This window comes from Theobroma cacao, chromosome 10 (genome assembly GCF_000208745.1).
Source record: "Theobroma cacao cultivar B97-61/B2 chromosome 10, Criollo_cocoa_genome_V2, whole genome shotgun sequence".
NCBI classification, from domain to species: Eukaryota; Viridiplantae; Streptophyta; class Magnoliopsida; order Malvales; family Malvaceae; genus Theobroma; species Theobroma cacao.
The window spans coordinates 14,452,597-14,468,966 of NC_030859.1; the positions used below are offsets into that span (position 1 = coordinate 14,452,597).

Below are 16,370 nucleotides of genomic sequence, written 5' to 3' on the forward strand. Positions count from 1 at the left end.
TGTCCTAATATATATTGACATCCTAGTACTCTAATATGAGTAATTTGAGCCATCAAATAGAGGTGGTCTGTTTGTTGCTTGTCCCTCATCAACTATGAATTTTTTGAGAGCCATTTGGATCCTCCCAAAGGGTGTTAGACCTTAAAAATAGAGAACTAGCTCTGATACCACTTGTTGGTCCCAATAATATGTGTTAGAGGGGGGGTGAATAGTACAATTTGGCTCTTTCAAAAATTATCTCTACGTATAGATAAAGGCGAGACAAATAAAGGAATGAAAATACAACAAAAATAGAGTAAACAAGACAACACAATTTAGAGTGGTTCGGTCCAAGACCTACATCCACTACCTTGATTATCTAACCAAGGATTTTTCAAACAATCCACTAAGAACCGGTGAAATTCTCAAGCTTTCACCAAGCTTTACAATGGCTTTTACAAGGCTCAGCCAAAACCTTTTACACTAGTTTTTCCCAAGCTTAACTATAACCCAAAGTGGTTTTTCAAAGGCTCAACCACAACCTACAACAATGGTTTTTCACGGGATCAACCAAAACCTAACAACTAACTTTTCAAGGCTAAGTTAGAACCTTAACACATTCAAGCAAACCTTGTTTGAAACAACCACTTAAAGTGACTCTCTCACTATAAGAGTACAATAAGAGAAGTAGAAGAAAGTACCTATGATCACTCGTTGATCTGATTGGTACAAGATTGAGTGCAAAATACAAATGCAAAGAGTAGACGTTTAAGTGCAGACAAGTGCAGTGAAGATTTTCTGATTTTTCAACTCTCTATAGCTCAAATCTCATTCAAGACTTCTAAAAAAAACTTGTTTCTAATTGTTGGAAGACCCTTTTATACTTGGAGAAGCAACTCTGATGGCAGTTTGACAGTTTTATGTCCATTGAAAACAGTTGAGGATGAGTTCTAACCGTTAATAAGTCTTGTAGTGCTCTGGTTCAAATTGCAGACAAAGAGCTCTTAATCGACTGACTTGGTCGACTAAGTTGGTTCTGTTTCAGGTTGCAGATTCTGGTAGAGAGCAATTAGTCAACTGACTTGGTCGACTAAGTTGATTCTATTTCTCAAACTCTTCAGCCCGCCATTCCTCCAATTTGAAACTTGGTCAACCAACATTCTTCTTGTTTCACCAATAAGCTTCCTCCTTGTTAGACAGTTGAATCTTGTTATTTTTATCCCTCTTTTTCTTTTGATATACTCTTTGAAGAGTTAATTAATTAATTTCATATATTAATTTTCCTACACACTTAAGTAAAGGTATTAGATACAAATAAATGAGAATGTTTTATTATCATCAAAAACTAATAGAGCCAACAGCTTCCTTTTCAATTAAGAATCAAGTCATTTCTTTTGAAAACTTGATCCTTGGGCTAACACATTTAATTTTGAAAATAAAAGACTTTTGAGAAAATTAAGACCATGATCATCCATAATAAAAAATATGTTCAAGCAATTAAAGCATTTCAATGTATTTTTCTTTTAAGTTCAGCTTTAACAATTCTTTAAGGATTTTCTTCATCCTCAAAATTATCTTTTACTTTTAAAGCTCATTAAGTTTAATCAATTTTTTCATGTTAAAAGAATAATAAAGCTAACAAATAGTTCTTCATAAAGTGGAAGTCTTTTTATGGCAAGTGTTACTTGATAAGGCTGTGGGATATGTCTTTTTCTGCCATTAATTAAACTCTATGGTTGTTTCCAAATGAAGTTGTTTTTTAAAGGAATGCTTTAGATTCATGAGCAATTGTGTGATTTAGTTAAATTGTGATTAAGCACATGTTAAATGGCCTAAGATTGATGGTTTTACTCTTGATATTATGTTAGTTCCAAATTTAGTAAAAGTTCTTAGTAAAGGTCCAAAGGTAGCTGCTATGGTTGATTGGGTTGCACCTCCTAAAGGATGGATGAAGTTTAATATGGATGGGCCAACGAGGGGAAATCTGGGGGAGGTGAGAATAGGTAGAGTTTCGAGAAATAGTTTGGGTGAAATAAAGATTACTTTCTCTAAGCCCATAATAGCACATGATGCGAATTTTGCTGAACTTTGTGTTGTGCTTGAGGTCTTTATCATTTTTGTTTCTTCCAAATGGCAGGCTACACGTTTTTTATTAATTGTGAGTGATTCTTCTAACGTCGTTAAATGGGTTAATGACTCAAAGATGTGCCTTGGAAATAAAGGAATTGGATAATCAAAATCGAGCACTTCAAAAGAACACGATGAATCGGAAGAATATTCACACCTTGTAGAGTGCTAATAGGATTGTGGATCCACTAGTGAAAGATGGAGCACTAAGGGAGAACGATCTCATCAATTTCCTGCCATAAAGTCGGTAATATCTAACTTATATCTTGTGATGGTGTCTTTTTTGGGGCGTTGTTGATTCTACTATTGTGATAGATGATTGTGAGTTTTCTTTTAAATGTGGGTTGGCTTCTTGATGATGTGATTTTTTTCTAGACATAAAGGAAATTTTGATGAGTTTCTTTGGTAGAGTTCTTTCCTAATGAGGTTGTGTTTATTTCTTTGTAATGCAATATTTGGTTGGAACATACGGTTTTAGCTTTATAACTGTAAGTTCCATGCTGTAAAAGGATTATTCCTTATTCATATTAATGAATTTACTTATTAAAAAAATTAAAAACAACAAAAAGAACAATAGGAATATAAACTCTAAAGAAATATAATTTTTGAGTTTCCTAATAAGAAGTAAATATCTTTCATCTTATGAATTTCACCTCTTTTATCTCAGGATTTGTACATATACTTTCAAATTATAATTTTAAGTTTTAATCATCGAGGTATACCTTGTTAAGACAATTTTGTACCTCTCTTAACGTACATAACCGTTATATTAAATGCATAACTAACAGTGGTGGTCCAAAATTTTGCATGAGAGGTGATTAAAGAGTAATTATATAAAATCTTTTTTTATATATCTCAAATTTTATATATATAATAAAAATTGAAAATTTGAGAGATGGTGGCCGCTATCACCTTGACTCCATCACTAATAATTAATCATCAATATAACAATAAAAATATAGTCTCACTTATTAATTCTTACATAGAAAATACCATTTTTTCAAAAAGAAAAAAAAAGGTATGATGAAAGTAACAAAATGTTACAAGTCATATGGAAACGAAGAAAGATTTAATTTTTATTGAACATCAGATATATAGAAAAGGGAAATATATAGTTGGAGAGGAGAGCAAAAAGATTAACTAAGTCTTCCTTGATTTCTTACCCAATCTGTGGCGAAATATATCAATCAGAATAGAGGAGTTGCACTTTGGGCATTTGGGATTTATTTCAGATACCATCACGTAAATCAAACAATGAGAACAACCCATCAGAATCAGTGATGGATCCTCAATTGTTTTGTTGCTAAACTCAACTTCTTCACTTGACGATGAGTCTAGGTTTACAGGCATGCATGACGATGTCGATGATATCTCTGATTGGTTTCCACATAAATCCTTTTGCTGCAGCAAACCTAGCGGTGTTAGACTCAGATTCAAGTCTAGGCTTCCTCTTTGTTCCTCTTCACCATTCTCCATTTCCATAAAGCTTCTCTTTCTAGCTTCTCCTTTATGACATTTCTACGAAAGATAAACAAAGAATCAGCATGTAGATGAGTAAAAACTTAATACTGGCAAAAGTGACATACTTGTGCAAAGAAAAAATAAACATTACCTCATTGTCATCTAATTCAATCGATGATGAATTGAGATGGTAGGATTTGTTAAACTCTCCTAGGAATTCATCTATGTTTAAGCAATTCTTGGGGGTGAAGTCAGCACTTGCATCTAAACTAGAACTCATCCCTTGTTGATTTTGTTGTGAGGCCATTGTTTGGAATGAAAAAGAATGAAGGGTTCTGTGAACTTTGTTGGGTTTTATATTTAGTTCATAACAAAATGGGCAGTGTATGTTCAATGTGAGAGGAGATGGTTTTTGAGAACTATGAGTTGGTAGACACTGGTCATATAGGGGGCAAAAAGAAATGAAACTTTTCAAGTTAAAGTACAGGAGGAAAGAAGTAAATAAATAATTCTCATATGAAAGGAAAATTGAAGTTAACTAGAATTTTGGGAGTTTAAAACCATGGGAGAAAAGAGCCAGAACTTTATTAGTTGCAAGCCAAGTGTGGATTGAAGGCTCAACTTTGTATTAAATTTGAAATCCAAGTTGGGTAATGCCAAAGGGGAAAAATGTTAGTAACCGTTGTAATTATGAAAACAAACAAAGGACAGCAAATTCCCATTTGTAAAGGATGAAGGGACATCTTATTTTCTCCACTGTCACACCATGACAAAAATCCAACAATCAATGGGTTTGCATTTGCATTAAAATCCTAATTGCCACAAGTTTTGAACCTCTTTCAGGGCAGTTTAAAGTGCATTAATTGATGGGGAAAAGAAGCTGGCTCCAAGGATGACAGGCCAAAGACAACAGGTGGGCAAAAATAATGGCAGAGAGATTAAGGAAAAACTTCCAAGGCAGGGTATCAGATCAGCCTTCCTTAAGAGGACAAATCATGAGAACACAAATCATCTTCACTCATTCATTGTATAAACAAATTTATGGAACTGTTAATAGAAGTTTTCTACATTAAAGTAATTTAAAAGTCAATTATATATATAATATAAATTTTCAATTTTTAATTCTTCCAATTTTATAGTTTCCAAACATTAGTATTTATATACAATTATTACATAAATATAAATGCTCACATATAACGTACCTAACAATAAATACTAATAAGTGTTAAACCTCTTACATTCATAACTTTTTGACTCTTTCTTTTAAAAAATGGGCCCCATGTTAAATTGAAGTTAATAACACGTTACTTAATATTTACAATAAGGGCTGGCGCGATGCTACAAGTGAAAGAAGCGAAAATTTTACTAATTTTTTTCTTAATTTTTTATAGTGATATTTTATGTACGTTGATATTTATAAAATAAAATTTATCTGTTATGTCAATACATTTGAGAAATAAATTGATTTATATTATAAATTGGGTTAATTATGCATTTAGTATTCTTTTGAGTTACACTCATATTCTTGATTTGAGATCTAAAATTTTAAAATTCATAATTATATATTCAAACTTTACTTGCGTACATCAATTTGCACACGACCGTATCATCGTTAATCAAATGGTAATGTATCCAAAAATGCCCAATAAAATAGCAACACATGCCAAAATATGCCTAGTCGATTTTTTAAAACCTTTTATTTTTGAAATTAAAATGTAAAAGAAGAAAAAATCAAAACATAAGCTGGGGAGATTTTCCCCTTTTTAAAACTTCCTCAACCCCTCCTGTCTCTCTCTATCTCTCCTTTCCTCTTTTTCCCTCTCTTCTTTTATTTTTTGAAATTCTTTTTATTTTTTTTTATTTTTTAGGATTTTTTTCATATTTAAAATATAGAAAATTTAAAAAGAAAAAGGAAAAATGGCATGGCATATTTTCGGAGATGTGGCACATTTTGATTGCATTTTCTGGAGATGTTACCCATTTGACTAGTGGAGTTAGCTAACTATGCAATATGTTTAATAAAATGAAAGTTGGAGTATAATTAATATGTTGTAGCAAATTTCAATAAATTTTAACAAAAAATAAAATTAAATTTCACATTCTAATCTTTGAAATTAAGAAATTAATTTTGCTTAATTAATCAATAATATGATTAAAAGATAACTCAATTTTACAAATATATTTATTATGTGTTTTCAAGTCAATGAAAAAATATTAAATATTATAACTTAATAATAACTTCATCTGAGTATTTGAACTTCAATTCAATAATAGTAAAATATCTATTAAATTAATCTTATAGTAAAAGACCAAAAATAAAAAAGAACCCTATCATATCAACTTTGTATGGGGATTTACATAATGATAGCAAGATATTAAATTTATGAGCATTTAAATTTTTAGTGCATTCTATTATAAATTTAAATTAATGCCTTTTCCTCTCTTTCTTTTTTTTTTTTGCATTGATTTCTCTTTCACTTTTTTTTACTTTATTTATTTATTTTTTAATTTGGAATATCTATTACTAATTCAATTTCTTATTTATTATCACAATTATTGAATTGATTTTTACAAAAATTATTTAAATAATCAATTTATCTTCTTTCTTCTACTTGTGAGAGAGAGAGAGAAAAAGAAACTAACAAGTTTTGCATGTAGGCATGGAGGAGATGCAATGGCTACAAGTAACGGGTGGCAAGGGTTATAAGGCACAAGGATACGTGGTCAGTCAAAGTTGGTTTAGTGGGAAGGTCTTTTTTTTGTTTTTTGTGGATAACCTAAGTTAGGTATTTCATGGGCGAATATCAAAGAAGTCTTAAATCAATTTGGTATGAAGGTGGATGTGTTCATCCCTCGAAGTTCTCACCAAAGACTAATTAATTATAAGTTTGTACGGTACAGGGAGAAGAGGGACATGAAAATGTAAGGAACATGACCAAGTTAGCTACAGAAGTTAACTCCAAGTCAATAGCAACCTTTGTAGATTCTCTCCAGATTACCAAATCAACTCAAGTCATTAAACTAGTTGAGTCTATTTTATTCAAATTGTAGCAATAGTTTGAATTTTTATTGAAATTGTAACAATAGTTTAAATTTGCATTATGGATAACTTGTAAGTGTGTGTGTGTGTACACACTTACCATAAATCAATGAAGTAAGGCTAATTTAATATCAATGTTTGTCAACTTTTATATGATATCAAAGAGTTCTGCTTAGCTAGCTTTGATCCTTTTTTTTTCTCCATGGCTGCCACAAATTCTTCCCTAACCACTTTAACCAATAATCAAACTACAACTCCTACTCCTATCTCTATTAATGCAACAGCTCAACTACCATTAAAATTAACATCAGTTAATTTTCCCTCATGGCAAATCCAATTTAAATCACTTCTTACAGGCCATGATCTCCTTGGCTATCTCACTGGCAAAATAACTTGTCCTCTAGTAATAATTTTTACTTGAGAAACACAAACCCATAATCTAGAATATATTTTTTGGTACCGTCAAGATCAATTTATCCTTCATGCGATTGTTGCTTCTATCTCAGAATCAATTCACCCTCTCATTGCAACAGCAAAAATTCCCAAGAAGCATGAGAAAAACTCACCAAACCATTTTCCAGTAAGACTAGTACCAAAGTAATGTCTTTAAAGAAAAAGTTAACACTTTCTACGCAAGAATGCAAGACCATTGCAGATTATCTACAATTTATGAAGACCAAAACTAATGAACTAGCCATGGCTTAAGCTCTAGTAACTAAAGAACATTTGATCATATTCATTTTGAATGGGCTTGGACTAGAATTCAAGGAATTATCTATTACCATACGAGCTAGGGAGTTTGTTATTTCATTTGAAGAACTCCATGACAAGCTTACAAACTGTAAGGCAACTATCAAATAAGAAGAGTCCTGTTCGGTTTCTACTATTGTAGCAAATTATGTTGCATTCACCCAGAAATACAAAGGTAATTATCCAAACAAATGACATAACTTCATAAACAGTTTTTCCTTTCCAAATAATTGTACCAACTTCAACAAGAAAAAGTTTGTTCCTACTCATGCTTCTAATTACTCGAAATTACTTCGCCAACCCTATGAAAAACCAAGACATTTGGCCAAGACTTGTAGTTCTAACAAAACAGTTGCTAAAGAACCTATTGCTAATTAAGGAAGCCTTTGTCCTATTTCCTGCTTCTTCTCAGGTAATTTCTCATTCTCTTATTATTGAGTTTGATCCGATGAACGTTATCAAGTGGTGTAACCAACTAAACTCTACTCTTTGGTGCACAATGCCATTTTAAACTTGATTTACTATCTCAAGAAGAGAATTATCAATTGGTCCGTGGTCCATGTTCCCCGTGAAGGTAACAAACTAGTAGACCACGTTGTGAAAGATGGTGTAAGTAAAACTACTTATCTCATTTAGGTTTTTAGTCCCTCTAGTAATGAGTTAGTCTGTCTTACCATTGATTCTGGTTGATGTCTTTCTTCAACCTTGGTGCTACTACATTTATGGTGTTTTGTTTTTGGTTTTTTCTACTTTTTGCTTTCTTTTCCTTGCTCTCTGTTGCCTTCAGGTCATTGTTGTCTACTACTCCCTCTTTTTTTCATCTTTGAGTTTGTGAACAGTGCTTCTTTTATTTTTGTTGAAGGCTTTGGTGATGTATTGTTCTGCTTCTTTCTAATAAAACTTGTACGCCATTCAAAAAATAAATTGTGCATTCCTTTCAATCACATAACAACAAGAATTCGGTAGTTGCCTCGGGAGCCTTTAATCATGTCACCTCCAACTTGAAAAATCTTTCATTATTCTTTAAGCATGGTGGTCCAGATGAAATCACAGTTGGTGATGGTACAGGTTTGAATGTTAAACATATAAGTTCAACTGTTATTCCAAACACCAATACACCTCTTCAATTATCTAATGTTTTGCATGTGCTTAGCATGAAAAGAAACATCATTTCAATCTCTCAATTTTGCAAAACTAATTCTATTTCAATTGAACATTTTCCTTTTCATTTTTTGGTGAAGGATTTAAGCGTGGGGGCACCTATAATGAAAGGCTTAAGTAAAGATGATCTGTCTGAGTTTCTAAGACACTTGCCACCTTTCTAAGCAATGAAACAGCCTTGATCACTTTCAAAATCTCACTTGTTGTTTAGCATAATTGACTTGGATACCCATCCTCTCAAACTCTCCACTTTATGTTAAAATCATTTGGTTTATCTTTTAATGCTTCAAATAAATTGTCACATTCTGATTCATGTGCAAGTAATAAAGGTCACAAATTACCATTTTATAATTCTACTCTTTCTAGTTCCAAACCTCTATAGCTTATTTATATTGATGTTTAAGGGCCATCTCTTATTACATCCATAGATGGTTTTCACTCTATGTTATCTATGTTGATCATTACACTAAATATATTTGGTTTTTCCCTCTTAAACAAAAATCAGATGTTTATGTCTTGTTTCTTTCATTTAAATCACTTATAGAAAAAAATTTTGGCACTTCAATCATCACCAAATATTCTGACAATGTTAAAAAGTATAAAAATTAACCTTTTACCTTGGAGCTCATGGCATTTCTCATCTCACCACTCCACCTCACACACCAAAGCATAATGGAGCTACAGAGAAAATACATATGCACATTGCTAAAACTAGCCTAACATTATTACATCAAGCTTCAATGCCATTGTCTTTTTGGACTCATGCATTTCAAACTTCTATTTATTTAATAAATAGACTTTCCACACCAATTTTACAAAACAAATCTCCTTTTGAAAGTCTGTTTAATATTCAACCAAATTATACCAAGCTTAGAGTTTTTGGTTGCCTTTGTTACCCTTGGATTAAACCATATAATAACATAAACTCTTACCAAATCCAAACAATGTGTCTTTTTGGGTTATTCCACCACACAAAGTGCCTACAAGTTCTATGATATGGAAACTAAAAAAAAAAACATATTTCCCAGCATGTTCAATTTCAAGAATCAAATTTTCCTTCTTCAATCAATCAAAATAATATTTCACGTCCTTTTATACAAAAGGTACCTCATTTCCTTCTCCTAGTATATTTCAACCACTTGAATTTCATGGCGTAATACTTACAAACTTGGAAAATGTGATAAATGTTTCTTTAACTCAATAATTTGATATTCATACTACTAATCCAACCTCTATTGTCTTAAATTCTTCTCCAGGAAATGATTTTAGAATGAATTCTGGTCAAGATATGGTTCACTCTTTTGATGCACAACCTCCTTAAGTTGTGATAAGAACACATCCAATGACCACTCGATCCCAAAACAATATTGTTAAGCCTAAGAAAGCTTTCACACCACTAAACACCCTTTACCTCTTCCAAATGAACTTACTTGTGTTAGTCAAGTTGTAATTGATCTTAATTGGAGGAATGCTATGATAGAAGAGTTCAATGCTCTTGTCAGAAACCATAATGGGAGCTTGTTCCATCTAATTCCAAGCAAAATATAGTTGGTTGCAAATGGATTTTTCAAATCAAAAGAAAATCATATGGCACCATTGAAAGATATAAAGCCAGGTTAGTTGCTAAGGGATTCCATCAATGAGCAAGAATTGACTATAAGAACACATTTCATCTTGTCATAAAACCAACTACAATCAAAGTAGTGCTTTGCATTGTGTTGGCTCATGGTTGACCTATTCAACAACTAGATGTTAATAATACCTTTCTTCAAGGCACATTGACTAATGAGGTTTACATGGCACAACCTGTAGGCTTTATTGACAAGGATAATCCTTCTCATGTTTGTAAGTTGAAAAGGCTATTTATGGCCTCAAACAAGCTCTTCAGGCTTGGTATAAAGAACTAATTTCATTTCTACTTAGCTATGGTTTTCAAAATTCTACTTCAGATGCCTCATTATTCATCTATGCCAAAGATTCTATTTTGATTTTTTTCTTGGTTTATGTTGATGATTTACTAGTCACAAGGAACAATTATGCAATTATGTTTGTTTTTCTCATTAAACTCGCTAATAGATTCGCTAATAGATTCTCTCTTACAGATCTTGGCAGACTCAATTTCCTCTTGGGTGTTGAAGTGATTTCTACATCTCATGGCATGCTTTTGTCTCAACATAAATATATATGGGATATTCTTCATTCATTTGATATGGCTACTTCGAAAGAAGTCACAACACCTATGGCAACTAATGTTGAGTTGTAATTAAAATATGGATCCTATGTAGCTGATGCTACTACTTAAAGGAAGTTAATTGGGTCTTTACTACTTTGATATGGCTACTAAACCTAATGTTGCTCATGCTATCAATATATTGTCCTAGTTTATCCACTAACCAAGTCAAATTCATAGGTCTAGTCTCACGTAAGTTCTATTGTACCTAAAAGGCATTATTTACCATGGGTTATTCTTGAGGAAACACTCTTCAATGCAAATTTTAGCTTTCAGTGGTTCAAATTAGGTAGGCAACTCAAAAGATCGATTCATCAACCATTATGTATGTAATTTATCTTGTTAGAAACCCAATCTAGTATTTCATTCAACAATGAAACTCTTAGCACTTACTATAATTTTGTTCATTAAAATGTTCAATTTGGACAACTCAAAGTTTCCTACATTTCAAGTATTGATCAACTAGTAGATGGTCTAACTAAGCTTTCACCTCTATCAACATTTTTAATTCTTTGATCAAAGATAGGTGTCACTAATGGCTCCATCATCTTGTGGGGGCATTTAAGGAACATGAACAAGTTAGCAACAAACTTCAACTCAACAACAAAATTTAACGCCAAGTCAATAACAACCTTTGTAGATTCTTTCCAAATTACCAAATCAACTCAAATCACTAAACCAACTGATTTTATTTTATTCAAATTGTAACAACAATTTGAATTTGTATTCAAATTGTAATAATAGCTTGAATTTGTGTTCTGGATAAAATGACCTTGTGTGTATATATACATGTACAGAAAATCAATGAATTCAGGTTGATTTAATATCAATGTTTGTCAACTTTTATAAAGGATGGTTATTCAGAATTGTAATGGTATGGTGGTCTTGGGTAGGAAACTTTCGTGAAAAAGGCCTTTGAGGTGAAAAGGATTAAAGTTGAATTGCACTCTACTGTTCACCTTCCACGTTCTTCCAACTTACAAGATACCTTTAAAGATGCTTTAAAGGGTGGAATGAGTGTATTGATGGAAAGGGGGAGGAATCCAAAATAAAAAAGACAACATTAAGGCTTGTATTTCAAAAATGAATTTTGAGTGGTTAAGCAATAGTGCAATTGGGACATATGTAAAGGTTGAAGTTTGAATATGGTGGAAAAGGGTCTTGTAGATAAGGGAATTATGGTAAGGGTTAGGTCAGTTGGGGTCTCAAGGTGTTATCATGTTTTATGATTAAGATGCTATGAAAGTCTTGCTTGTAGATTATCTTCAGTGTTTTCAAAAATGACTTCATGATCTGGTACCGTACAATTGTCAACAGGTACAAAATGAATTTTTTATGGTAGGTTAAATTAGAAGAGATTCTAATTCATTTGTACCATTTAAATTTATTCAAGGTGATAGGTGACAAGTGGGAGGAATTTTTTAAGATCAATGTGAAAACCTTGTCTATGGTCGGTTTTGATCATGGTAGGATGCTGGTTAATGCCAAAAGTCTCAAACAATCCTACTGTACACAATGATCAAGGTAGGTGAAAGCTCATTTATTATACATGCCATTATGATGGAAATGTTGAAAATGAACTCACATGTATTGGGTGAAGGAAAATCCAATTCGGGTAAGAATGTTCAATCACATGCCAATGATGCTGACATAAGTCGAGAATGTTTTTGTGTTGAAGCTTCACATATTTAAAAAATAAAAAATGTTTGATGTTAAAGGAGATGAAAGTTGAAGGATGTAAAACTCTAAAAAATGTGGACTCTTAGGTAGCAACGGAATATTGAAATAGGATACTAGTAAAGAATATTTTTTTCGAGGTTATCTAAAGATTTGGATTAAAAAGAGAAAGAGAAGGGTTTGGACAAGCATGGAGATTTGAACATCCAATTGGAGAGTGCTAATAATGAGGTAGTGAATGAAGGTGGTAATAAGATCAAGGTGAAGGAGTCTTTCGGTGGACAAAAAAGTAGTCTAAATATAAATTTTGATAGACAGATAGAGACCTTAGCGATTGTCCCACTTGATATACAAAGAATTTATAAAATTCAAAGGGCAAAAAATTATGCCCTAAACTTCAAAAGGAAAAAAAGTACACAAAAAAGTAATACAATTGCATAGGATGCAATGTGTGTATAAAGCAATTATAAAATTTAAAGGGCAAGCGGCACAACCTGAAGTGACAAAATCATATACATATATATAAACAAAGTCATATACATCCTATTGAAAGCTTAAATAGGAGGATATTTAGATAATTAGTTCACCGGACTAATAAAAGGTTTTAAAGATTGTTAATGTAACAATAAAGCCATATTTATAAAACCAAGTCACATTAGATCTAAATATAGTAATTTGATAAGATGTTATGATATCACAAAGATAAAAGCTAGTAACCAGATTGAAGGGCACAAGTGAGTCTACATAGAGACATGATTGCTAGATGGATTAGACCCACATATGATGAGGTAGCATGTGAAACCTGTAGTTTTTGATACTTGGATAAATTGGACAATTATCTTGGTGAGCTTAGGAAATGCTTTTGTTGGCTTAAAAACCTTACTTTCATCCTTAAGAATTCACAACTAAGAGTTATGGAGGTCGTGGAAGGGATTTAAAATTGGATTAGGCCTTAAAAGGAACAATTTTTGCAAATCTAGACCTAAAAAGTAAACCCTAGTGCATAGAGAGTCGACCCTGTGAAGTAAAACAGGGGAAGTTCATGCATTTTCGTCTAATATTGACTATAGAGGGTCTATAGTCGATCCTATGAAGGAAAAATGAATGAAACACAAACATTATGGTCAAGGATAAACCTTGAACCCTTTATAGTCGATCCTAAACTACCTAGACAGCTTTAAACGAGCTTAAAAGCCCTAAAACCCAAAACTCACTCATTGTTTTTATTTCTCTTTGTTCTTCCACCCATTTTTTCTCAAATTTCACATACTTCAAGACCTTCAAACTCCATCATCAAATCTTGGATTCTAAGTGCTAAAGGTAAGGATTTTTACTCCCAAAACTTGGTTTTAATGATTTTTGTTTTCTCTTTCTAAAAGCAAGAAATTTTTCTAGGTTTTCAAGACTTGGCTAGATCTTTACATTGGAAGCTCACCAAGAAGGAAAAATAGGTAAGAAAAGTTGTTTATTTATTGGGTATGAGGTTTGGATGAAATATATATAGAAATTATTAGGAATAAGTGAAGATTAAATATAGTTAGAAATAGGTATTCAAAGTATTCCAAAATTATTATGGGTTTTTGAGAATATTGATGATTAAACCTAATTTTAGGTGCTATTAAAGTAATTTGAGTTTGTTAAAGAAGCCAAGCTTTCAACAAAAGGTGAAAAAAGGAAAAAAAATGATTCAAAAGGTGGGTAGATACGGTGTTTTTAATTATTTTAATATAATTAAGCACGCCTATTCTATAACCTCAAATTAAAATGTATTTTGATGAACTTCATGATGTGAACAATGGTTTCAAGTTTGCTTTATGGAATATGTGTATACTATGTAAATATGTTGTTATGTATCTAGTTTTGAGCATGAGGAACAAGCCTTTCAATTGTTTAATGCCTCAAAAATTATATTTGTCTATGGAAAATTGTTTGATTAATGATTTGAAAATTTGGAATGAAAAGTGATTAGTTTTTGCATAGACCCTAACATCATGTCAATTTGTCTTTGAGATTGATGATTTTGCTTTAGTCTTTACTTTGAACACTTTGACTTCATTTTCTTTTCAACCCTTTTATCTTGGATGGTGAATGGATTCACCTTTTCCTTTGGAAATGGATATTTGGATATCTAGAACATAACACAAAGTGTTTTAGTGGAGTTTACTTGAGTTATGGACTAGTAGCCAGTGACAATAGCCATTGGCCATTGTGCACAATGCTTAGCTTTAATTGGGTAGCTAACAAAGTCCTACCCCTTTGGATTTGGTTTCATTTGGTAGTTGATGCAATCTTACCTCCTTTGATACACAGTCAATGACTATCATGAATCCGACCACTTTGGTGCTACCACTTTGCTTTGATTGTCCATACTATCTAGCATTCCACAACCTATTTGTAATGATATTTGACTTTATGGAATTAGAATTCGATATTGGTTTCAACTTTGGACCTTGAAATTGATATTGGTGATTTTGGATTTTGGTTTTGGTATTTGTTTAGACTTTAGTCCTTGAATTTGGCAATTGTTTCGACCATGGTCTTTAAGTTGTTATTTATTTCGATTTTGACATTTGGATTTGCTATTTGTCTCAACCTTCATACTTGGATTAGGTAATTGACTTGACTTTTGTGTTTAGGCTTGATTTACTCAATGAAATGCAAATTACATTAGTTTTTTTAAATTCATTCGTTTTCATCAAGGATTTCTGAAGACAACAACATTATTTCATTTTCCATGAAGCTTTTAAACACAATACTTATAAATTGTTTTATTCAAATACTTGAACATTTTACAAACTATTATTCTCATTTCAAAGGCTTATGAATGGGATTTTAACAAAACCTTATAAAATCATTTTAAAGCAATTGTACCCATCGAGATGATGATTTGGGGATTGTTGGATACTTGTTCATACTTGACACATAACTCGCACCTTGGGGATGCTTCATCTTGTTCGAGGATTGAATTCCCAAAATCTTTGAATATTGATATTGTAGCAACCCTAATTTTCAAGGTAAATTAAGAATGATCTATAAAATATATATTGTGCCTTGAGGACATCAATGATATGTTATGTATGTCAAGTATGGAGATGTGTATATGTTTACACTTAAGTGAATTTTTGAGGAATTATGAGAAGTGATGAATAATGTCAAGCCCTACTCTATTATATACTTGTCATGTCATTCATGTGCTTGATAGAATGTTTGCATAACTGAATGTATCGAAAAATCATTAAAAGTCGATATTGTACCTAGTGGTACAATTAAGTTGATTAAAGCCTCGAATTAGGCCAAATAAAGATTTATGATGTATTTAAGAGTTATTGAATCTTAGAATGTCTTAATATGATTATTTGAAATTCGAGGATTGATTTGGAGTTAATTTAGGAATTTTCATAACGTAGGGGCAAAATGGTCATTTTGCCACCTAGGGGCAAAATTGAAATGTTGGATGATATTTTGACTAATTTGATTAATTAGAGTATTATTTGAATTTGAGAAGTGAAAATTTTCAATTTCAACATTTTTTCGAATATAGGGGCAAAACGATCATTTTAAGTGTCCATGAGGATGAAATTGGAAATTTTGGAATTTTACACCATCATGACACTTGTCAAACCCATGAATTTCACCCACTATTTTTTTAAGTGAGAGATTATATGTGGTGGGAATGAAATGCTTAATTATTAAGTTTTTAAACATGGACCAATTAAAAGGTGACAAGTGTCAAGCTTTAATATTATTTTAATTGCCTATATAAACTCACTTAAAACCCTCACATTCTCACTCTTATGGCCAGCCAAGTAAGGGAACAAAGAGAAAAAGAGAAGAACAAAACCTAGGAAGGAAAAATTCAAGAGAAATTGTTGGATTTCAAGGAATCAAGCAAGTAAAAGTAAGATTTTTTAATTTTAGCTTGTGATCTACCTTTCCCATGCATTC

At 31.9% G+C, this 16,370-nt stretch overlaps 1 protein-coding gene across 1 annotated transcript; it reads right to left on the minus strand.

The window, feature by feature from the left end:
- LOC18586826 lies at window positions 3,241-3,859 on the minus strand. Its single transcript, XM_007010391.2, has 2 exons — window positions 3,719-3,859; window positions 3,241-3,624 (listed from the first exon to the last, which is right to left on the minus strand). The coding sequence occupies exons 1-2, from the start codon at window positions 3,845-3,847 to the stop codon at window positions 3,247-3,249; spliced, it is 507 nt and encodes a 168-aa protein (XP_007010453.2). The 5' UTR covers window positions 3,848-3,859; the 3' UTR covers window positions 3,241-3,246.